Source organism: Herpailurus yagouaroundi, unplaced genomic scaffold (genome assembly GCF_014898765.1).
Source record: "Herpailurus yagouaroundi ecotype Mexico unplaced genomic scaffold, PumYag 428, whole genome shotgun sequence".
Classification (NCBI taxonomy): Eukaryota; Metazoa; Chordata; class Mammalia; order Carnivora; family Felidae; genus Herpailurus; species Herpailurus yagouaroundi.
Genome location: NW_024412645.1, coordinates 1,982,430 through 2,006,507, shown reverse-complemented (window position 1 = coordinate 2,006,507; position 24,078 = coordinate 1,982,430). Strand labels below are relative to the sequence as shown.

Sequence of the window (24,078 nt, the reverse complement as noted above, 5' to 3'; positions counted from 1 at the left end):
GATGGTCACTATTCCTTGCAATTTGTAGACAGATGGCACCCCAATTTGGATAGCTTTTTTCCTATTTCAAAGCCCACATCATTTCTAAAATTTTTCCAGAATGGAAATGCATTCAGCTGATTATTTCTTCCTGCATCTCTGCACCTCATCTTTTTATAGCTCTCCTTCAGGAAACGTATAATACCTAGTTTAAACTCAAGAAAAGCAGTTTAAATAGGAAGTAGTTTTATAGAATTGTCCTTCATTCAGGTAATTGGTGTTTGCTGTTCTGAAGCTCCACTCCCAGGGAGAGCAAAGCTTTATACTTTGATCACCAAAGCAATCTGCTTTGTGCTTTTGTTATTGTTGTTTCTCCCAGCCCCCACCAGCATTTACTTTACTACCTATAACACTACATATTAGAGATACTGCTTAATCGTTTTTTGTTTGTTTGTTTTACTGCCCTAGGACTCTGTGTGTTTTCAAGGAAGAAGGTTATTTCAGATTTAATGACTTTTATGTTAGGTTCATTTCTGCCTTTGTAGCTCACTGTCTTTAGGAAGAGAAAGCCAGTTTCATTAGGGCAAAATGTGGGCAGGTTATACTTGTTTGGGTGAATGTTCTTACAGGTGGTCAGCACTTTAGTTAGTAGTATGGTGTTTCCTGAGATTCCTAGGTACTGGGAGTTATTATAGTTTTGTGATCTCTAAAATTCTATAATTTATAAGCCTCTGAAAATAAAAAGATTTTTCTTATCTTATTTGGTGGCTTGACCTGGTCTGAGCTGAAATGAAGCTTGACTTATCTCATTTAGTGTGAATTATCCATGCATTTCACTGTAGAAATATTAATGTTTGATTAGTAGACCCTGTTGAGAGAGTGTTAACCTAATACTATATTATGTGCACTATCTTAAACTCCAGAAAACCTAAGTTTTGAGATCTGGCCCTTAGTCTTTCTGATGAGTTGTAGATCTATATTACTATTCTTGATGAACTTGGTATTATTTTTTATGTATACTGTGAGTGTGGACCTAGGAAAGTAGCCAGTGTAGTGACAAGGACTGGGTTTTTGGGACCAGACAGACTTGTCATAATAACCTCTCTCAGTCTCAGTTTTATCCTGTGTAAAATGAACTCAGTGATAACCACTCAGAGTAGGTAGTAGTGATTAGATGAGATAACCTAATTCTTTAAAAAAAAAAAAAAATTTTTTTTTTTTAATGTTTATTCTTGAGAGAGAGCACGAACAGAGGAGGGGAAGAGAGAGACACAGAATCTGAAGCAGGCTCCAGGCTCTGAGCGGTCAGCACAGAGCCCGATGTGGGGCTCAAACCCACCCGACCTGCAAGATCATGACCTGAGGTGAAGTCTGACACCTAACCGACTGAGCCACCCAGGTGCCCTGAGATAACCTGATTCTTGATCAAAATTTGAAGATGTGAAAACAGCCTAAGCATTTGTCAATAGATGAATGGATAAAGAAGATGTGGTATATGTGTGTAATATTCCATACACAGGGATAATGGGCCATTAAAAAAAAGAAAGAAAATTTGGCATTTGTGACATCATGGAGGAACCTAGAAGTTATTATGCTAAGTGAAATAAGACAGAGATAGACCAATACCATATGATTTCACTTATATGTGGGATGTAAACAAATGAACAAACGAAAAAACAGATACAGACTCATAAATACCGAGAACAAACTGGAGGTGTGTAGGGGATGGGCAAAATAGGTGAAGGGGATTAAGAGGTATAAACTTCCACTAGCAGAATAGGGTTCAGTCAGTAATACTATAATAACTTTGTATGGTGAAAGATGGTACCTGTACTTACGGTGAGCATTTCATAATGTACGTAGTTGTTGAAGCACTATGTCTTACACCTGAAACTAATGTAAATTGTATGTTAGCTATACTTCAATTAAAAAATTTAATTTCCTCATTCCTTTGTATATAGCCTTGTCCTGGCAGGGAATTTGTAAACTAAAACTAAATATATTTAAAACTAAAACTGTAGTTTTAAACTAAAACTAATATATATTTTCTTTATGTAATAACTAGCAGGGTAGCTATGCTTTTATTCTACCTGTTTTGCAAAATGGTATTCATTTCTTTCTGCTGTCCTTGGCCCCTAGGGGAGCATGTAACGTCAAGATTTAAAAACGAAGTGGAGCGGATGGGTTTTGATATGAACAACGCCTGGAGGATTTCCAATATCAATGAGAAGTATAAGTGAGTTGTATGGGACCCTGTGGACTGTGTTTCATAGCCAGTGCCTTTGCAGATACCCCAGTTCTCATGTGGCAGAACATGTGAACTTAGACATTTTCTTTCAATAGAGATTTATTACATCTCACTGCAGGGTCTTCAGAGTACTTCTTGAGCCTTCTGTTCCCATTGTTCTCACTGGAGTGGAAAAGTGATCCTTAATAGGATTCTAGCTGGAAACTTCTTTTCCATCCCCTCCAGGCCTCTGTTCTTCCTGGTGCATGCATTTCCTGGGCAGTATTGTGTTCACGGGTAGGCCAGCAGTTTCCATTGTTCTCATCACCAATTGACCTCACTTTGGAGATAGAATCAGTGATCTCACAAGCGGTGATAAAACACTCAGCAGGGAATTTTTATGACAAATTTTACTCCAGATTCTATGAAATAGACGTTAAGTACTATTCTTTCTAACTTCATAGCTTTGATCATTTAATCATTAAATATTAATATAATCATTAAATATTTCCCATTACCTGTTTCCTTAAAAGGTGTAAGTACTTTGGTGTGGGGGAGGGCAGTTAACTACTATGATTTTGGTGATCCAGATTTCTATAAAACAAAAGAAGATTGTTCAAGAGATTTAAATTAATATTCTTAGGATTCCCTCTAGCAGTTGGAGGCATTAATCATTCCGTTTTTTGAGTTGTCTCAATTCATGATGGCTATTTTCCTGGTCTGTTTGTGGGTACTCATCAGAGCATTTCATTTTTAATCGGAAAAACTACAGCTAATTACTGTATGTAGCTCTTAACATGGACCTTGCCTAAGGAATTAAGAACCTTGGGGTGTTATGAAAAAAATGGGAGCTTTAGGTCTGTCATACCTTTGCCTGGTCTCCATCACAAGATAAAGCAGAGAATGGAGGTGGAGACTGGAGGAGAGGCCTCAGAGAGCCTGAGACTACAAAGCCTACACAGGCTTTGCTCATGTGTAACTCACATTTCCTATGCTGGAAACTGCTTATTTACATGTGAACAGCTAGTGTTTGCTAAAGAGGTGACTACTAGATAGTGTAATACTTCTAGGACAAGGAATACAATGATCAGAATATTGGGTGAAGTCAGAAAACTGAATTAAGCTAAGCTTGTTGGGAAAAAAATGAGTTCAAAAGCCAGTTGGTTTTCAAAATCCCTATTCAGTGTTGGTTTTAAAAATCAACTTTTGTCTTTGAGTCCACTGTTTCTACCTCAGAACCAGTCTTTAGGACATTGAAAAGTTCTTCCTACTACAAAGAAGGAGAGCTAAATTTACTCTTAAGTTTTAAACAAGACAAAAGAACAAAACTCATGGTTAGCACATTAACTATGGTCACCGTGTCCTGGTTGTTTTTAGGAGTTTATGGGAAAGTGTTAAGTTTGTAGATCTACTCCTGGTCATAGATATTCTGTTGGTTTAGTGACTTTTAAATTCCTGATATTTAATCTTCTGGAAATTGAGAACAAGATGGAGGAGATATTTAGTGCAGAATGATCAAAACTCCCAATTCTTTTTTTTTTTTTTTCAACATTTATTTATTTTGGGGACAGAGAGAGACAGAGCATGAACGGGGGAGGGGCAGAGAGAGAGGGAGACACAGAATCGGAAACAGGCTCCAGGCTCCAGGCTCCGAGCCATCAGCCCAGAGCCCGACGCGGGGCTCGAACTCACGGACCGCGAGATCGTGACCTGGCTGAAGTCGGACGCTCAACCGACTGCGCCACCCAGGCGCCCCAAAAACTCCCAATTCTTAAGCTACTTTGTGTTCTCTGCCTTTTCCCTTAATGCATAAGGCTAGGGCAGGGGAGTGGTGGTGCAGGAGAAGGAGGAATTTGTATATTTTAGGATTTGGATTAAAAGTCCTCTTGCCTTTACTATTGAAAAGGAATATTGAGGGGCGCCTGGGTGGCGCAGTCGGTTAAGCGTCCGACTTCAGCCAGGTCACGATCTCGCGGTCCGTGAGTTCGAGCCCCGCGTCGGGCTCTGGGCTGGTGGCTCGGAGCCTGGAGCCTGTTTCCGATTCTGTGTCTCCCTCTCTCTCTGCCCCTCCCCCGTTCATGCTCTGTCTCTCTCTGTCCCAAAAATAAATAAAAACGTTGAAAAAATTAAAAAAAAAAAAAAAAAAAAGAAAAGGAATATTGAAATACCCATAGAGGGACATTGTCCTGTAAGTGAAATACCTATCAGGAATAACTGCTTTTTAGGGCACCAGCTTGACTAGCATGAAGCTACTGGCTGCTGCTTAATGAAAACAGAGCTTTTTCCCCCTGAGAATAATTCTGCAGTATGTTTTATAGAAATTGTGATGAACAGCTCATTCACATTACTAACTTGGATCAGTGGGGCTGTGATTATGTATGCAGGTGGCCTGTCCTGTGGTACTGTTTCTGCATACCCATGTCTGCCCCTGTTACCTATAATTAGGACACATCAAAGAATACATTAATAATCTTATAAGGTCTCTGGAAACTTGAAGTTGTGGGCTCTTGTCCTTCTTCACATGTTTCTCTTTGATAGAAGCCTGAAAGAGTGAGAGTCTGGTAGAGGTGATAGACTTTCCTTCTGTAGTTAGATTGGGCATTTACTTTGTATAGTTAGAAATTATCTATGTGTTTTTTTAAACAACAGAAAGTTACAGTGGAGTAACTGTCAACTCCCCTTATATATTACTGATGTTAAGATCAACAGATTCTCAAAGGCAGCAGGAGGTAGAACAAGCCATGGTAGTGCCACATGATATATACATAAGTAAACACTCAAGGCAACTGATTCTGCTGAATAGGCCAAGACTCAAGTAAAGCTCCTTATTTTTCAACTGGCTGTGGGGTAGCTTAATCAACATCCTTAACTCTGGTTCACCTAGTGTTTCTCCTTCTTTCTCTCTGTCTTCTTCTCCCACTCCCTCTTTCTCACCTTTCTCATTAGGCTATGTGGTAGCTATCCACAGGAGCTCATAGTGCCTGCCTGGATCACTGATAAAGAACTAGAGAGTGTAGCAAGCTTCAGGTCCTGGAAGCGCATCCCTGCTGTCGTCTACAGGTAAGTAAGCCTGGCCAGGCCCATCTTGGTCTGGTGTTACTCTCCACTGCATGAGGTGTGCTGCCTCTGCTGTTGCTAACCTGGGAAGGGAGACAAGGGTTCAGAGAACTTTCCAGGCAGTTCTGTGCTACCTTATTGTAAAATCCACTCTAACAGTGACACACCAGTGTTTACTGCATCCAGCACACTTGCTGATGGTTTATTTGATAAGAAAATTTTAATAGAAAAGTGGCTTGTCTTGCTATTTTAAATATACTTCTGACATTCTATGGAAGATAATATGCTTAATATTCAGCATTTAGCTTCAGATGTTGGCCTTTGGATTGAGAGAGGTGAGTTCCAGAAAGTGAGAATTGGGAGTATAGAATTGAGTCATTTGCGATAGTCTTTGTGGTTGAAACTTCAACACATGAAAGAGTTCTGCTTTAAGAGGGAGCATTTGAAGAGGAAGGCTAGGGCTTTGCCAGGTAGAAGATCTCAGAGATGAAAGGCTTGAGAGCCAAGGGAGCAAGTCTAGAAGGGGGATGGTAGTGTGAACGAGCAGAGGTTTTGGAGTTCAGGTCTTTTCACTAATACTCCTTGCTAAGGCACTTAAAATAAATTGCCTAACTGGCCTCAGCCTGTTCTTAATTAGTAAAGTGGGAGTGATGTTCTTACTTTACAGGTATCCTGTGCCTCCTAAATGAATCTGTATATACTGGGCTTCTCTCAGCAGAGTAGGTTGTATTCCTGGGGGTTGCTTTTATAATTCATTGAGGAGCTCACTTCTCAAGGACTCATGTTAAGATTTTAAGAAAGCATTCCCTCTTATTTTGAAACTGTTTCACATGTCATCTCTTTGTAATATTTACATTCTCTATTTCATTTTCCCAGTTTGCAGACTTTTCAGGCTTTCCTTGAATTTGGGCCAAACCAGTGGGGCTTAGTTAGAGACTCTTTCATGCCAGGAGGCATTCCATTGAAATATTGAGTTTGTATAGGAAGGGATTTATCTCCTTGTGGAATTTCCACTGAGGTAACCAGCTTGTTCATGTAGTCCACTGATGGCAGATTATGATGGCCATCCTGAATAGAGATGAAGAAGTATTTGTTTCTGGCCCAGTAGAATCTGTTAAATTTTCAATCTCAATTTTCATCACTGTTGTTTTCAAACACCCCTAGAAAAATAGGTCACCAAATTTACCTATCACTCAAGTGCCAGGGATGACAGGAATTACAGAGCAGGGAGAGCTGAAAGGATTTGCATCTTATCAGTGATGGGCCCAGCTCAAATAGGGAAAGCAGCCAGCTGCTGCTCTGTGGCCAACAGCTGTGTTAGCTCAGCAGCCCTGGCATTTGTAGGGTTTGTTGACTTTGAGAATGAGGGCGAAGAACTGTCACCGGGCTTTAGGTGAATTGTTGGTAGAGAGGCCTGTAAGTGCGAATTAAAGAAAAACTTTTTAGAGTAAACATGGGAAACCTTTCTTCCCTTCTAAAATTTATTCTAGAGGGCACAAACCATAGGGTTTTTTCCTAGTCCTTTCTAGAGACCATAGAGTATATATAAATGAAATTTTTATTTCCAATTTCTCTGAGAAAATCTCTCAAAGGATTACAAATGACAGTTCCTTAGTATAGTTACATAAAATCAGGCTTCTAGGAACTAGCCTCTGTTTTGGAAAATGTGTCTTGTATCTCTGAGCCCCTAACTGGGTTGTTAAATTATTGGGGAGCTTTGTCAGGGGTATGTTGAAGAATGTTCTGGAGATACTCTGCCACTCTCTGCTTTGCCAGCCCAGGTGGCAAGATACTTCTGAAACCAGCATACATTTATGGAATTTAGTTGTCTCTAGACTGCAGTAATGATTCCTGAGGTTGCTAGCAGCAGTTACCTGACAGCACCACGCTGAACCAGCGCCTGATTTGTGTTTTTTCCCCACTGTGATGAGAGAGTGTTTAATTGGATTGATCACTGAAGACAGAGATGGTGCGAAGGGCATCCATCTGTAGTGCAAATCACAGTTCCCCTCTTCGTGCAGAGTGGTTATTAGAAATTTCTAGTCATTTAGAGAGCTTGCCCAACACTAACTTAGGGATAGTTTAAATATGTACGTGTTTCTATATAAAATTGAAGCCTCTGTGTTCAGTAGGGGACTCATCCATTTGGATATCTTAATTTTTATACTTTTTCCTGATTTTTTGTTAAAATGGTAGAAATATTCTTTAGTGATTTTTAGCTGTATTGCTTTAGTTCTTGATCATGTGGTCTGAAGCATTTTAGAAGACTGCAGAAAACTGCTTAGTGCAACAGCTCAGTTGCAGTCTAGCTGTAAAGTACCATTACCCTTAAAACCCAAGATCCAAGCTGAAGAGTGCCATCTTGTGTTCCTCTTGGGCACTGTTGGGAAGCATTGCAGAGAAAGAGGATGCTCAGGAAAGGCCCTGCCAGCCTCTATTGTGAAGGTTTGGCATCAGTCGGCTCAGTTGTTATCAGTGCCTATTATATATACTAGTTGGTATTTTAGGGATTAGTGAGGTTCTATTTCCAGTTGGTATCCTTTCAGCAGGTGAGCCGGTTGAGCATATTGGCAATATACAAGTTGTTTCCTTGTCTCTCTCTGTGAGGGAGGATCTAAAAACTACAAGCAAACTGATGGTTCCAATGGAATTTGGTCATTGCCAAATTTAATTGGCTGTTCATGAGCTTTAGGATTAATAATAAAAATCTTTCTTACATTGTTCCTTGAAGATGTCACATAGATTCAGTAGTATGTTTTATTTACATCCATCTGTATGTTAAATATGTGTTAGGTGTGTGCATGCATGTGTATGTGTTTAGATTTTAATGGGAGGTAAGAAATTGATAGTTCCCCCCAGGATATAGGATTGGGGGACATTTAATTTTTTTGCTTACTAACTTCTTACTCTTCTTAGTTTTCTAATCAAAGGATTACTTTTATAACTTTTTGAAAACCACTTTAAGATTGTCACATACAGTTCACCCTTTTAATGCGTTCAATTTGATTTTTTTTTTTTTTTTTTTTTTTTTTGGCGTATTCACAGAGTTGTGCAACCATCACTACAGTCAGTTTTAGTACACCTTTACCACCTCAGAAAGAAACTCCAGATCCATTAGTAGTCACTCTTTATTCCCTCCCTCCCCAAGCCCCCTACCCCAGGTTGCTAGTAATCTACTTTGCCACTATAGATTTGCCTATTCTGGACACTTCTAATAAACAGAATCATACCATATGTGAACTTTTGTGACTAACTTCTTTCACTTAGCATAACATATTCCAGGTTCATCCATGGTGTAGTATTTATTGGAACTTTGTACCTTTTGATTGCCAAATCTTTTATAACTTTTTAATTGCTAAAATCACCTAAATTCCTAACGAGGAAAATACTGGGTTTTAATAGCATCTTGAAGTAGACTTTTGAGTAAGATTTCTGGTCTTAACTTCTTAAGAAAGAATCTGTTGGAGTATAGCTCATTGAGCTATCTGCCTATAAGAGCAGTTTGTGAGTCATGAAATCTCAGGGGATTTTGTAGAGTAGTCCACTGTGGGTCAGGTAAGTGTTTGAGTCCCAAAGGTGGGATCTTGTTTTGAAAAGAATCTCCAAAGCCAACCATAAGTGCACAGTTGCTGCAGTGGGGCCCTCAGAAGTTGGTGTGAAAACAAATTTTCCTGTTTCAGCATCTGTTATGCCAGGATTTTCAGGGGCAGTATTAAAAAGGAGAGATTAGTGTTTCATTATTGAGTAGCAGAATTAGTGTAGTATTTGTAGATTATTTCTTACCTGATTTTCCAAAAATAAATTTTAAGAGTCAAACATTTACTTTATGCATATTAATTTGTTTTTTTTCTAAGAGAACACGTTTATCATTTTGTTGGTAACTCTACAAAGGTTTCTAAAATAGTACAGTATTTGAGAAAGATCCAGATAGGTTTTGTTGTTTGTTCCTGTTGCTATAGAAGATTTCTGCCCTTAGATGACTTGAAGCTAACTTTACATCACTTTCACTTACCTGTATTCAAGCTCTTCATTAATGCATTTAAAATCTACTACCTTACTTTTTGTGTGAGCACAGAGCATCTGAATGGGACCACTGAGATGGGTATAGTTGTTGTTTCTTGTTGGTTGTGCAGGCACCAGAGCAATGGAGCTGTCATTGCCCGCTGTGGACAGCCGGAGGTCAGCTGGTGGGGCTGGCGAAATGCTGATGATGAGCATCTGGTGCAGTCAGTAGCCAAAGCTTGTGCCTCTGATTCCCGATCAAGTGGCAGCAGGCTGTCAACTAGGAACAGTTCTCGAGACTTTCCAAATGCAGGAGACCTTTCCGATGTGGAGTTTGGTAAGATGCTCCCTAGACCAATGGCAGCAATTTTTATAGTGTCTTGTGAGAACTTTTTCTTGAAATGGCCTTCTCCTTGTAAGACATAGAATCTGTTTCATAGGAGAGAGCAGGCAAAGCTTTAATTGATAGGATTATTTGAGGAGTCACACATCTTGACAAAGAACCAGAAGACTCTTTAAGACTTGGCTTACTAGGACTAGAGTGTTGGTTGTCTTTCTTGTCACTGTGACAAGAATGGAGTATATACGCGATAGGGGACCTGGAGTGTCTCCAGACCATAGCAGGAGACACCAGCCTTCATTAAAGGAGTACACATGTAGAAATGAGATAAAGGAGGTTATAGGAAGAAGTCCTGTGTATCAAGCGTTCTTGTTAGGTGGGTTTCACTTAATTGAGGTTTTGTTTGTTCTGTTATTATAAAAGGTGTTTTTGGTTCTTATTTTGCACAATTCTGGGGAGAGATGGGTTCATTCAGTTTTTCATCCCCACTCCTGATGTTCCTAGATTCTTCTCTGTCCAATGCTTCGGGAGCAGAAAGTTTAGCCATCCAACCGCAGAAGCTTTTGATCTTGGATGCACGCTCCTATGCAGCAGCGGTGGCAAACCGAGCCAAAGGAGGAGGCTGTGAATGCCCAGGTGAGGTGTACAGTGCTCTGTCCCATAACACTCTGTTCTTGTGAGCTCAGCTCATGCCCAGTTGGGTCTTAGTTCTCATTTTGAAATGAATGGCAAACCGTGTTCCTCAGCTGTCTTGAGAGAGCCAGAACTGTTTGGATTCTTAACGCTGTAGTTTCTTTTCAGGGAAGAAACAGAGGATGAGGTGCATTGAAACCAAATAATCGGTTATTTTCCCAACCTTTAAGTGATTAAAAATAAATAAATAAATAAAAATAAAAAGTAAGTCCTCCCCTGTAGTAAGTAAGGCCTGTTCATGTTTGCAAGTTGCTTCTTTAAGTGGCTCAATTTCTCAGCCTTCTGAAAGCTTTTTGTTGCCTTTGACAGTGGGTTTACTCATTACTGACCTCACAGGAAACTCCCATATGGCTTGTACATAGAAAACCTGAGGTGGGAATTGAAGCAGCAAATACTGAATTCTAGCAAAGCACCTCTGTCCTAACCTGTAGCATCCCTACTATTTGAATGCTGGCTTTCTCCAAGAAGGAATCCCTTTAGTGCCAGATGTGTGCTGATGGAGCAAGTAGTGGCACCAAGCTCCTTATTCAGATGTGATTTAAACTGGAAGTTAAGGGGCGCCTGGGTGGCGCAGTCGGTTAAGCGTCCGACTTCAGCCAGGTCACGATCTCGCGGTCCGTGAGTTCGAGCCCCGCGTCGGGCTCTGGGCTGATGGCTCAGAGCCTGGAGCCTGTTTCCGATTCTGTGTCTCCCTCTCTCTCTGCCCCTCCCCTGTTCATGCTCTGTCTCTCTCTGTCCCAAAAATAAATAAACGTTGAAAAAAAATTTAAAAATAAATAAATAAATAAATAAATAAACTGGAAGTTAAAAGCAGTTGACCCAAGGTGAAATTTGAATGCATAAAATGCATTGTTCTGCCAGCTGCTTTTCAAAGAAATTCCAGAGCTACAAGTTAGAAATGGCCCCAGAAGTAAACCTGGGGTCAGATGGAAGGATGTAGATCTTTAAAAAAAAAAAAAAGAAAGAAAGAAAAACTTGTTTTATGTCCATATCTTCACAAATTTTCCTTTTTGCAAAAACAGCTAAAATTCAAGCACCGTTTCCTCTCATAAAGGACTGGACTAATAGGCATCAAAACATTTCAGTTTCATTAGTCAGCAGCTATAGTGGGTTTGTTTTATAGCCAGTTTGCTGCTTTTAATTTTGGCCATGTGGGCTTTAAATTTAACATATTTTTGTTCTTTTTATTGTTATTCTCTGCAGAGTATTACCCGAACTGTGAAGTAGTGTTTATGGGGATGGCAAATATTCATTCAATCCGGAGGAGTTTTCAGTCTCTGCGGTTGCTGTGCACACAGATGCCTGATCCGGGAAAGTAAGACCTTGGCCTTAGCTTTAATTTTGTGTTGCTTTTTTCAAAAAGTGAGTTTAGAGGTGTCTTTTCTTCTGTTTCTTGATACACTTCAGTTTTACTTTCAGTCCCTGTAGGCATTCTGCTTTCTGTGTTAGCATAAGCACCCAAAAGAGATGCTGGAGAAACATCTAGCCCTTTGAAAGGTTTAAAGATGTGGAGCACAGAACAGATCTCAGTCCTCAGAAAAGCACTACCTTCTTCTTTTTCCTGGGACCTCTTCCTTCTCTTCTACATTGTTTTTGGCTCATTTTTAATTCTTTGGTTTTTGACATCTTGCAGTGACACTTACCTGCCTTAAGCTGGGATGTTTTACCTTGAAGAGTCAAAGTTTATTCATCATGTTCTAAAAAGGGTTAAGCTGTCTTTAAACCTTGTGTTAGGGGAGTTCCTTTTACATTTCCTTCTGATTCCTAAACTACCTCCTCTTACATACTAAGAGCATTACCAGATTTTTATTGCTTATTAAAAATGAATGGCTGGCATTTACAGTGAGATAGGTGAATTAACACCCCCGCCTCTCAAGGGAACTGATTACTGATTGAATACGAGATAAATTAGCAAGAATCCTCTGTAAAACAAAATGTGGACAGATAAATATCTAAAAGTCCTCGTTTTACTATTTCAGGAAGCCAAAAATGGTGCAGAGAAGACAGAATTTTCTCTTTTCTTTGTGTTGGAGCCCATAGTTATTTCCCTGGGTTCTGTCCAGTAGATCTCCTGATCACATCAAGTTTTGCAGAATTCCTTGATTTATTGAGCCAAATGGCTGCCTGAACCACTTGTACTAACTCCTGGTAGCAAATGATTAAATTCATCACAGTTGGAAAAAGCCCAGAGGGTGAAGCAGTTGTCCTTGGGGAAAAGCCTGAGCAAAGGAATGAGTTTGCTGCTCTGCTTTGGGGATTAGCAGCTTGTATCTGCTACACATTTACAGAACCCGGCTAGCAGTACTCTCATCTCCAAAGGTGGGGCACTGAAAGAGCCTGGTTGAGGACTCACAAGATCTGCCACTAATTGACTCTGTGACTTTGGCCAAATGGCTAAATTACTGTGGGTATCAGTTTTCCTATTTATAAAATGAAAGGGATAGAATCAACACTACCTCATCTCAAATATCTGTATTTTAAAATTCTTTATTTAAAAGCTATTTTTTAAACTCAGAGTCAGAAAGATGTAATGGGCCCATACCTTGTCAAAAGGAATGTCTGGGGATTTTATTAAGGAAAAAGGTAATGCTTTGCCTGTTTTTTGGCAGCAAATCATAAGGCAGTACTGAAGCCTCCCTTGTGGGTAAAAAGAAGCCCTGGCAGTGGTGGGATCAGCTATAAGCAAGCCTCTCCACACTTGTTGGAGGCTGTGGAGGGCTAGGGCATTGTGTGTTTCTGCTCCAGTTTGGGAATCGAACAAGGGAGTATGGAGTGTCTCAGAACCTCCCTGGTTAGCTGATTGTGGGGTGTAGTGTAGGCATGTTCTTGCCTAGTGTTGGCAGAAGGCTTCTCAGAGCCCCCGACAGAAGTATTTATTCCCTCCTTTGATTTAGTGTTTGAAGGGCTAGACTGCTGTCTTAACTACAAATCTGATCACATTTTGGAGAAATTAGAGCTTTTGGGGGGTGGGTATGTAAGGAGTGGAATTCATGACGTGCACGAGGAACAAAATGTCAATATAGGTTAAAAAAAATCAGTTTGTAATTACTCCCAAGCAGTAATTCTTGGGATCAGGTATCTCTTGAAGGTGTTTTCGAAAGAAGGTTCTTCTAGATCCCTGCTGAATCCAGTCTATATTAAGTCCAGTAATACTATGTAGCCATTAGTGTACTAATTTGTATGAATCTTAAGTCATTAGTATGGGCCAACCCAGTTTTAGTCAATAGAAATTCAAGATTTTAGTGGGTGTTAGGGTATAGGGAGCAGGTGCTGTTGTCTGTGCTATTTTTAAATGTGGCATCTGGCTTACATCTCCTTATAGACACATTTGTATTGTATGTGTGTTACTTGTGTATGTGTATATATATGTGTGTGTATACACACACATGACAAGTTTTTGAGAACTTGTTGGGTATAGTTGCTGATCATTAAATATAAGTACTTACTGTTTTATAATGTCTGAATAGCTGCATTTCCTTCAGGAGAAGACTCCAGAAAGAATTACTCTTCCTATACTGGGTTATATAACTACCATGGACTGAAAAATATTAAATGTTAATTGTCATAAGTTAGCCATAAGATTTCTGGAAAAAATTCCTATTATTGTCCTGTTTCTGAAGCTGCCCTCTATTGCGTAGTAGAGCTTAGGCCTCATCTTTATACATGCTTTGTAAAGACAGAGGTTGTTTTATTTTGGCAGTGTTTTATTTGGAGGGAAAAATCCTTGGGAATTGCTTCTTAATTTCATGGCTATTTGGCATGATGCAGTAAATCATACAAATCAGGATTTCCTCGTCCTCCTTTTTTTTTTTTTTTTTGAAAGAGAGCAAGCATGCATGGGGGAGGGGCAGAGGGAGAGCAAGAGAATCTTAAGCAGGTGGCACATTCAGCATGGAGCCCTGATGTGGGGCTTGATTCCATGATGCTGGGATTGTGACCTGAGCTGAAATCAGGAGTCAGATGCTCAACTGACTGAGCCACCCAGGCACCCTTCCTTATCCCCTTCTGTTTTTATTTTTATAGTTGGCTCTCAGCTCTTGAAGGCACAAAATGGCTCCATCACCTGTCTGTGCTTCTGAAGTCAGCACTTCTGGTAGTGCACGCTGTGGATCGTGATCAGCGGCCAGTACTAGCACATTGCTCAGATGGCTGGGACCGCACTCCCCAGATTGTGGCATTGGCTAAGCTCTTGCTGGATCCTTATTACCGAACCATAGAGGTGGGTGCATCCAAAGAGTAGGATTTGGTACTTCAGTACAAGTGGGGGAAACCTTGGAGGGTTTTATGATCAGTTTTGGTCTTGGTGGTTAAGTCTAAAGGAAATGAAATTTGTTTTTAAATCTTTCATCCTTTACCTTGAGCTAACTTGTGGTGGTGCCTGCCATCATTCTTGTGCCATTTTATAAAATGGAGCAGATTGTGGATAACAAGGTATTGAGAATACAGATGTGTTTTCCTTTGCACTCTGTCTACTTGGAAAAGTTTTGGCTACCCCCGGAAAATGGGGCTTCTGTAAAAGAATCTTGGCATGCTTATTATGGTAATAATGGGTCCAGATATCACTACAGTGTTCTGTGAAGAAAGCCCTACTCTGAAAGAACCACATGTTGGGTTAGAGATGTAAGAAAAACCATAAAGGTGTCCTAAAATAGATGTAAATCTGGAATGGGGAAACATTTTAGAAACAATACTTTCTTTGTAAGTATAACACAAAATACAGAACTAAAAAATTAGAAAAAATGTGGCTTTTGTATAGTGAATGAAAAAGGCTAAAAAGTATAGACTCAAGAAAGGCTCAGATAAATGCTTAGTATCCTTTTGATGATTATGGAATGGAGTAGAGGGAAGTGGAGAATTGCCCTAAGCTTGTGTCCCATGGAGCTTATGGCCGTGGGGCTGGGTTAGGTGTTTCTGTTGGCCTTACTGGGAGCTTGTTAAAAAGGATTGCTGCTCTTAATCCTGACAGGCTCGGGACTGTCACAGGCTTGACAGACAAGCACAAATGGTCTCTCCCTGCAGGGTTTCCAGGTCCTCGTGGAGATGGAGTGGCTGGATTTTGGACACAAGTTTGCTGACCGGTGTGGTCATGGGGAGAACTCAGATGATCTGAACGAACGCTGCCCGGTGTTTCTCCAGTGGCTTGACTGCGTTCATCAGCTTCAGAGGCAATTTCCTTGCTCTTTTGAGTTCAATGAAGCATTCCTTGTGAGTTTGGGCTTGTGATTCTTCATTTTGGGGACTTTCTAAAATGGGGATGTCAATGCAAATGTTAGCTAGTTTTTACATGAAATGATACATCCTTTTTAGAATTTAATAAGGAGCCATTCTCTTATTTTTAATTAAAAATAATGTATGGGTTTATTCAGTGAATCCAAGTGTGTTAGGTTTGCATAAAGTCTGTGTTGTTTTTTTTTAAAAATTTTAAAAAATGTTTATTCATTTTTGAGAGAGACACACACACACACACACACATAGACATGGCACAGGCAGGGGAGGGACAGAGAAAAAGACATAGAATCCAAAGCAGGCTCCAGGCTCTGAGCTCTCAGCCCAGAGCCTGACCTGATGCAAGACTCGAACTCACAAACCTTAGATCATGACATGAGCCAAAGTCAGACACATAATTGACTGAGCCACCCAGGTGCCCCAAGTCTCTGTATCGTTTTAAACTTAGGTTTTATTTTTTTTATTTTTTAAAGTTTATTATTTATTTTGAGAGAAAGCATGCAAGTGGGGCAGAGGCAGAGAAGGGGAGAGAGAGAAAGAATCCCAAGCAGGCCTCACACCATCAGCGCAGAGCCTGATGTGGGGCACCAACCCACGAACTGCAAGACCATGACCTGAGCTGAAGTTGGACACTCAGCTGACTGAACCACCCACTCACCCCTAAACTTAGCTTTTAAAAAAGATGATGGAGTTTGGGGCGCCTGGGTGGCTCAGACGGCTGACCGTCTGACTTTGGCTCAGGTCATGATCTCACGGTTCGTGGGTTCAGGCTCTGTGCTGACAGCTCAGAGCCTGGAGCCTGCTTCAGATTCTGCATCTCCCTCTCTCTCTGCTGCTCCCCTACTCACACTGTGTCTCTCTCTCAAAAATAAAGATTAAAAAATTTTTTTTAAAAAATAGATGATAGGGCAGGTGAAGGGAAAGAAATAGATGATAGAAGTCCTAAGTAGTTAGAAATAATAGGGGTGCTAGGCTGGCTCGGTGGAGCATGACTCTTGATCTTGGGGTTGTAAGTTCGAGTCCCGCCTTGAGTGTAGAGATTACTTAAAGCTAAAATCTTAAAGAAAAGAAAAAGAATGGCATATCCTCTGCTCCCTCCAGTCCATCTGCCAACCCCCCTGCATGTGTTCCATACTTCCTGCCCCCCTCCTTTGACAGAGAACTCCCTGCCCTTGCCCTGTTCCAGCTCTTCCCTCCCAGCTCCCACTGCCTGTCTTCTGCTCGGCTGCATGGCGCCAGCCTTTCCCTCTCTACTACATTGTTGCCATTAATACATAAACATAGCCTAGTGCCTCCCATCTCCTAAAAACCCTTTCTCAGCCTTGCATCTCTTGCCAGCTATTTGTCTCATTTTCTGTATTTCATTTCTTCATGGTAGAGCTCCTCAAGTCTTCGGCATTTACTGTCTCAAATTCTTTTTTTCCTATTTCCTCTTAAACCTGCTCTAGTCGGGTGTTCACCCCACCAGTTTACCAGAGCTGTGACCTTCATATTAATCCATTAATCAGCTCTCAGTTTCATCTTGTGAAGAACATTTTTTTTAATTGAGGTATAATGGACAATATAACATAGTATTGATTTCAGGTATACAACATAATTCAGTATTTATATATTGTAAAATGATCACAATAAGTAGTTAACATCAATCACCACACACATTTTTTTCTTATGATGAGAACTTTCAAGATCTCCCTTAGCAACTTTCAAATATACAATAGAGTATTACTACCTGTGGTCACCATGCTGTGCATTACATCTCCATGACTTGTTTTATAACTGGCAGTTTGTATCTTAGACTGTCTTCGTTTTACTGTTTGGCACTGTGTAATCACACCAGTCTTGAAACCCTTTCTTCAGTTGATTCCCAGCACATACTGTCCCTCATTTCTTCCCTGCCTCACTAGCTGGTCTGTCTTCTGTTCTTCCTTATCTCCCCATTGCTGAATGTTGGAATGCTCCAGGGCTTAGCCTCTAAGGTACTTCTGTATCTTATTGCCTCTTGGGGGATTTCATCCAGTCCGATACCTGTAATTACTCTCCATGATTCCCACGTTTATAATAATGTCTTCAGCTTAGATCTCTCCACTAACTCCAGACTCACATATCCAACTGTGACTGCTCAGTATCTCCATGTGGATGTCCTAATGGTATTTCAGACTTTTCCTGTTCAAAGCTTGATTCTTGATTTCCATATCTTTCCACCCCCAAATCTGATCTTCCGAGGTCTTCCACCTAACCAAATGGCAGGCAACTCAGTCCTTCCATTTATTTAGGGCACAGTTATTTAGTTATTTAGTCACAGTTCTTAAAGTGGCCTGCAGAGCAATACTAGTGGTTTCTTGTCTGCATTAATTTCCTACCATTCCCTTCCTTGTGCAGTATCCTTCGGTCACACTGGCCTCCTGTTCCTTGGAAATTGCAAGCACACACGCACCTCAAGACGTGCTGGCTATTGCCTCTGCTGGGAGCATTTCCCCCTCAGATACCCACTTGCTCTTTCACTTCCTTCCCCTGCTGCCCTGCATGTGTCCTGTCCTGCTTACCCTGCCTTACTGTGGTCCACAGCATTGGTCACCTCTTCCCCACAACTAGAACCAGCTCCATGAGGGCAGGATAGTTGCTGTCCAGGACCCACAGAAAAGTCATTAATGACCTGTTGAGTGAAAAGTTGTTCGGAGTTTTTCAGTTTTCAGTTCAGCCTTGGATTGCACACTGACTTGCTCCTGTACCCAGTTTATATGCTCTGTTGCTCTTGAGTGTGGCTGTTAACTTAGAACTTCCAGGTTGACAGGAAGTCCAAAAGGAATGGGTGTGCCGACGATCTGTCTTTGTTTCTTTTGACTCAGGAATGGTGGTGGTTGGGGTTGGCGCTCTGGGATTGGTGCTGTGAAAAGGCAGCTCTTGTGTGGCTTAATGTGATTTCCCCACCCTTAACGAGTATGAATTCTGAGCTGTTCTCAGGGGTGTTGGGGAAGGGTGGCTCAGCGGGGCTAACCTTCCTCCAAAGACTGCTCACCCTATTGCTTGATTCTGGACTCCTACAGGTGAAACTGGTGCAACATACCTATTCCTGCCTATTTGGAACATTCCTGTGCAACAACGCCAAGGAGAGAGGGGAAAAGCATACTCAGGAGCGGACATGTTCCGTGTGGTCGTTGCTTCGGGCAGGCAACAAGGCTTTCAAAAACCTACTGTATTCCTCTCAGTCCGAAGCCGTATGTATCCTTCAGCCCTTCCTCTGTGATCAGAAGAAGGAATTTGGGGATGGTGACATGTGGGAGCCTTTTTCAGTAGTGACTGTTTTCTCAAAGGCATCACTGTTGTCTTTGGGTTGGTTGGTTCCACTTTTTTTCCATCTGTCCATCTGTCCCTATAAAGGCTTGTTTCCTGGTGCAGCTCTGACCTGCTTCTGGTTTGATTTAATACACATCTCTACTTTGTCACTCTAGACACAGATCTTTTCTGGCACCTCTGTCAGAGCTTACCTTACTCCTAGCATGTTCTGTCTAACAAGTGGAAGAGGCGCTTAAGTTGTCCCCTGGCCACCCCTCATAGCTCAGAAGGAGCTGCCAAGAGGCCCCCAGCATCCTTCCAGTGTCATCCACTGGATATCCACTGCAGCTCCTATCTCAGCAGAAAAACGTGTATGACATTAGCATGTGTGTGTGTGTGTGATTTCCTGCTCACATGGAAAACTGGCAGGCTCTGTAAGACTTTGTTCCTTAAAGGAACACCTTCTGTTAAGCAGAGGAAAGGAGGCTTGCACATCTGTGTTGATACATGGTAATGTTCCTTTTGTCAGAATGCATCTTACATTCTAAAGAAGTCAAAAGGAGGCTAATCAGAGGTCATATTGCTTTGCTGGATTGTTAATATGCTTCTCACTACATTTAAACAATCAAAAGATTTAAGCTAACTGCTTCTCTGTTTCCTTCAACTGTGTCTACTGGGAAAGTAACAATACAGGAAGAAAATTCCCTTCTTTTCACGTGATTAGTTTAAGTGATCCTATAAAACAGGTTTGACAGTGTCTTCTGAAGCCACATTTTTGTGCCAGGAAACACAGTCATCATCCAGTGGAATAACTTACTGGATGAGGGGACGAATTGAGCCGATATAAGAGTCATTCATTCAGTAAAGGGAATCCTAAGAAATCATTTTTGAGAAATAGATTTCTAAAAATCCTTTTAGATTTTCATGCCCACAAGAGGCGAGAAACGCAGATGGTACAAGGCAAGACCTGTTGGGTATTCTGGCTTGGTGACTCTTTTTGACCCTCATTTCTAAAGACTTGTTAGGAGTTGTTTAAACCTGTATCCCCACTGCCCTCTCCTCAGGTGCTATACCCTGTATGTCACGTGCGTAACCTGATGCTGTGGAGTGCAGTGTACCTGCCCTGCCCATCCCCGTCCACGCCTGTGGACGACAGCTGTGCACCATATCCAGCCCCTGGCGCCAGCCCTGATGATCCGCCTCTGAGCCGGTGAGCCCAGGGTTGATGCCAAGACCTCAAGTCCTGCGTGGGTGTTATTTCTGTGTTGGGACACATCCAAGGCATGGTCAGAGATCATGACATTGTCTGACTCCACATATCTCTCTTAGATTTCTGAGGTTTTCTCAGGGAAGATATAGGGTTTCAGGCTACAAGGCCATAAGAGCCTCATTTCCTTGAAGGGTGTTGGGCCCTGTCACTACATTGTACTGTTGCATGCACCAAGCAGTTTCTCAGTGATGGAGCAGATCCTTTGGGTTCCTTGTGACCTTCTGGCTTGAGTTGCAGCCACTGCTCTATGCTCCTGCCTTTCTGCCATGATTTTATCTTCTTGGGCTTGAAAGGCAAATGTCAGATGATGGCAAGTTTGGCTTTGCCACATGAGAATTCACTTTATTGGATTCAGACTGTCAAGTAATAAAATAATTTAAAATATTGTAATAGCAGAAAATCAACAATGCTTACTTTCCTTTGCTTGCTCTGTTGAGAAACAGGGCAATATTGTGAACTTTTTATTTATTAAAAAAATTTTTTTTAATGTTTTATTTTTGAGAGAGACAGAGTGTGAGTGGGGGAGGGGCAGAGAGAGAGGGAGACACAGAATCTGAAGCAGGCTCCAAGCTCTGAGCTGTCAGCACAGAGCCCGACACAGGGCTCAAACCCATGAACCGTGAGATCACGACCTGAGCTGAAGTCAGATGCCTGACCATCTAAGCCACCCAGGTTCCCCAAGTTTTTTTTTTTTTAAGTTGCATTTGCTGTTAGTTTGTATGTAGGAGCATGGGGTGGGAGGCTGAGAGGAAATTTGCAAACTAGAAGAAGGGCCCATCCAAGGAACTTTGCCTTTCTAGCAGTCTGAGCCTCACTTTAGAGATGCTGTAGCTTCTTAAGTAGCTGCAACGAACCCAGTTATGAAACAACTGCCCGTTAAAACCGATTGTCTCCTGCTTCCTCTGAACAGCCTCATATTCTCATTTCCCTCAACCTCCTTTTGTTTAGGTTACCAAAGACTAGATCATTTGACAATCTGACCACAGCCTGTGACAACACAGTGCCTCTAGCCAACCGGCGCAGCAGTGACCCGAGCCTGAATGAGAAGTGGCAGGAGCATCGCCGCTCACTGGAATTGAGCAGCCTGGCTGGTCCTGGGGAGGAGCCTCTTGATCCTGACAACCTGGGGAAGCCAACCAAAGTGCTGGGCGGCGCAGAGCTATCTGTTGCAGCTGGAGTGGCCGAGGGGCAGATGGAGAACATTTTGCAAGAGGCCACCAAAGAGGAGAGTGGGATAGAGGAGCCTGCCCATAGAGGGAGCATTGAGATGCAGGAGGTCGAAGAGGAGGCTCTCTTAGGAAAGGAAATCAGGGGGAAGACCCTAGAGGGCTCAACCATTATTCTTCCTCAAGAACCAGAACTGGGTGATGCTGCTCTGACAAACCATCCAGGCACTAGCCTTTCTCTGTTCTCACAGGGTATTTCTGAGCAGCAGGGTGGGCTCAGCATTTTCCCCTGTTCTCTCCAGGAGTCTCCCAGGAGAGAACGTACCCACGAGGTCCCTGTGGAACAGCCTCGAATAGGAGCTATCACAGAAGATAGGGAGGAAGCATTTCTTCCAATCCCAGTAGATGTAAAAGTTGGCTATGGTACCTCACAGTCAAGTTCTCTGCTGTCCTCCCAAGTCCCATTTGAGGCCACAGGACCAAACACGGACAGTTCAGTGGACATGTTAATGGAAGGTCAAGTCAAGTCAGAAAGTGGGCCCGAAGGCCATCATAGACCTTGCCTGGTAAACAGTGGCTGGTTCAGTAGCAAGGACATACTTCCTCAAGTCATGGAGCCGCAGTCTTCAGAGAGGAGCCTAGCTGAGAGGCCCCAAGTGGGATCTGTGGTACATAGGACTTCCCCTGGCAGCACCCACAGCCCCACGCGTTCTCCTTGTGCCTTGCCTTTAGCCGAATGTAAAGAGGGGCTTGTGTGCAATGGTGCCCTGGAGACCGAAAATAAGGCTTTAGAGCGGCCCCCAGGGTTTAGCACCCTGCAGAAGCACCCCACCCCCAACGGGCACTGCACCAATGGGGAGGCTGGTAGGAGCAAGGACTCACTGAGCCGCCAGTTGTCTGCCACAAGCTGCAGCTCTGCCCACTTACACTCGAGGAACTTGCACCACAAGTGGCTGCACGGCCACTCGGGGAGGCCGTCTACAACGGGGAGCCCTGACCAGCCTTCCCGCAGCCACCTGGACGACGATGGCATGCCTGTGTATACGGACACTATCCAACAGCGCCTGCGTCAGATTGAGTCAGGCCACCAGCAGGAAGTGGAGACCTTGAAGAAACAGGTGCAGGAGCTGAGGAGTCGCCTGGAGAGCCAGTACCTGACCAGCTCCCTGCGCTTCAATGGGGACTTTGGGGATGAAGTGGTGAGTAGACCATGGTACCTCCATAGCTGCCCAAGGAGAGGGCACACGGAGGCTGGGTGCTCTTTGTGCCTGGTGCCTGGTGATTAGTACAGATTTCCTAAAGAATTGGAAAGGTGCAGAGTAGTCCTGTTGAGAGGCTAGAGATCAGCCTCAGACATGTGAACGGCAGTCTGCCTGTTCTTTTCCGCCTTTCTTAACTTTCCCCGGGTGTCCTGTTTAGACAGTTAGAATAAGAGAGCACTATGTGGTTGGTCAGATCTCTTTGGAGAGAGGATCATGTTGTAAGAAAGGACACGAACTCTTGGGTAGGATGACATTAGTATGGCAATGGCAGATATTCCTGTCAAATTGTAGTGCCTGTTCTAAACACCCCAGTAGCTAGTAAACTGTGAGCCTCCCCCCCAAACCACGCCCCTACCCCAGACATGGGCTGTAGCTGTGAAGGTTTCGTTGAATAAATATTTCTACCTGCCTTCTGGCAGGTGATGATGGCAAGTAGAAATGGGGAGAAGTATTGGTGTTGGCACTGTCCAGGAGTTAGCACTGATGAGGCCTGGTGACTGGAAGTGGGGCTCTGTGAGGGGAGGTTCTCAGGGAGGTGCTCTCCTTACTTGCTGGGTCTGACTTGTGTTCACGTACATGCGTGAGCCTGGCTCTGAAGCAGTCAGCGTACATTAAAGGCGGGCTCATCCAATGACTTTCAATTCAAACAGACTTCTCCATTTTTCCTTCATACTAATGATGATTTCTCATTTTCCCAAAGAGTCCTTCAGAGAAAGGAGGACATGCCCAAAGCACTCAGTTTCAACACGTAGATGTAAGTGGCAGGGTTGGATTAACAGACTCACTGGAGCAGCTCACAGAGTTCACACACCATCCTGGTCACTTCTGCCCCACTCACTTCCTGGAACCCAGGGCCCATCTGTGCACTGCAGAGTCACTGCACACAGCCTTAGATCTGTGTCTCTCTCTTCCACCTGAGTTCAGGCCTGTCTCTGCACCTGCTCAACCCATTTCTTGGTGGCTGATGCACCAGAGATCTGGCAGCCCTAACACTCAGGCCCACCCAAAGTCCCCGGTGCTCCCTTCTTTTCCAAGCCCTTTCTTCTTCTGGGAGGAGCCAGGTTCATTCTGTTCAGCTGTGTTTGTTTGCCAACAGACTTCAATCCCCGACTCGGAAAGCAATCTGGATCAGAACTGTTTGTCTCGCTGCAGCACAGAGATTTTCTCTGAAGCCAGCTGGGAGCAGGTGGATAAACAGGACACGGAGGTACAGGCTCAGCCCCTGTTCTGAGTGCCGTCCATGCAACTGTTTTATGGTTTTTCTCCACCCCTATCCCTGTCCCATGCCCCTGGCCAAGGAACGACCTCATAGCACGCTTAGCCTTGAGCCTCTGTGAATCTCAGCGCCTGTGAATCCCCATCAAGCCTAGAATTTCTGAGCCAGGGAGACTCAGCAAAGTGGTCCTCTCTCATTGCCTCTGTGGACTGGAGCCTTGCCAGCTCTCATAGTGACCCAGGGTGTTTGCTGCTGCCTGATACTTTATCTCAGGGGAGTTTGGAGTCCCCTCTAGGGAAACGATTTGGACGCCTTTCTTGTACTGCTGACATCAGACCTGCTGGGCTGGTGCCACCAGAGCCAGTAT

General features: G+C 42.8%; 1 protein-coding gene across 12 annotated transcripts in view; it reads left to right on the top strand.

Moving 5' to 3' along the window:
* Positions 1-24,078, top strand: part of MTMR3 (myotubularin related protein 3) — a 149,680-nt gene that overhangs the window by 120,257 nt on the left and 5,345 nt on the right. For 8 of the 12 annotated variants that reach the window (XM_040463976.1, XM_040463967.1, XM_040463965.1 and 5 more), the window contains 11 exons: positions 2,119-2,215; positions 5,153-5,266; positions 9,397-9,602; positions 10,110-10,241; positions 11,502-11,613; positions 14,322-14,517; positions 15,318-15,503; positions 18,569-18,739; positions 19,862-20,007; positions 21,016-22,432; positions 23,592-23,702. In XM_040463976.1, coding sequence (XP_040319910.1) covers positions 2,119-2,215; positions 5,153-5,266; positions 9,397-9,602; positions 10,110-10,241; positions 11,502-11,613; positions 14,322-14,517; positions 15,318-15,503; positions 18,569-18,739; positions 19,862-20,007; positions 21,016-22,432; positions 23,592-23,702 — 2,888 coding nt within the window. The remainder of the gene's footprint in view (positions 1-2,118; positions 2,216-5,152; positions 5,267-9,396; positions 9,603-10,109; positions 10,242-11,501; positions 11,614-14,321; positions 14,518-15,317; positions 15,504-18,568; positions 18,740-19,861; positions 20,008-21,015; positions 22,433-23,591; positions 23,703-24,078) is intronic. The other 4 variants (XM_040463974.1, XM_040463972.1, XM_040463971.1 and 1 more) reach the window with 1 other exon arrangement.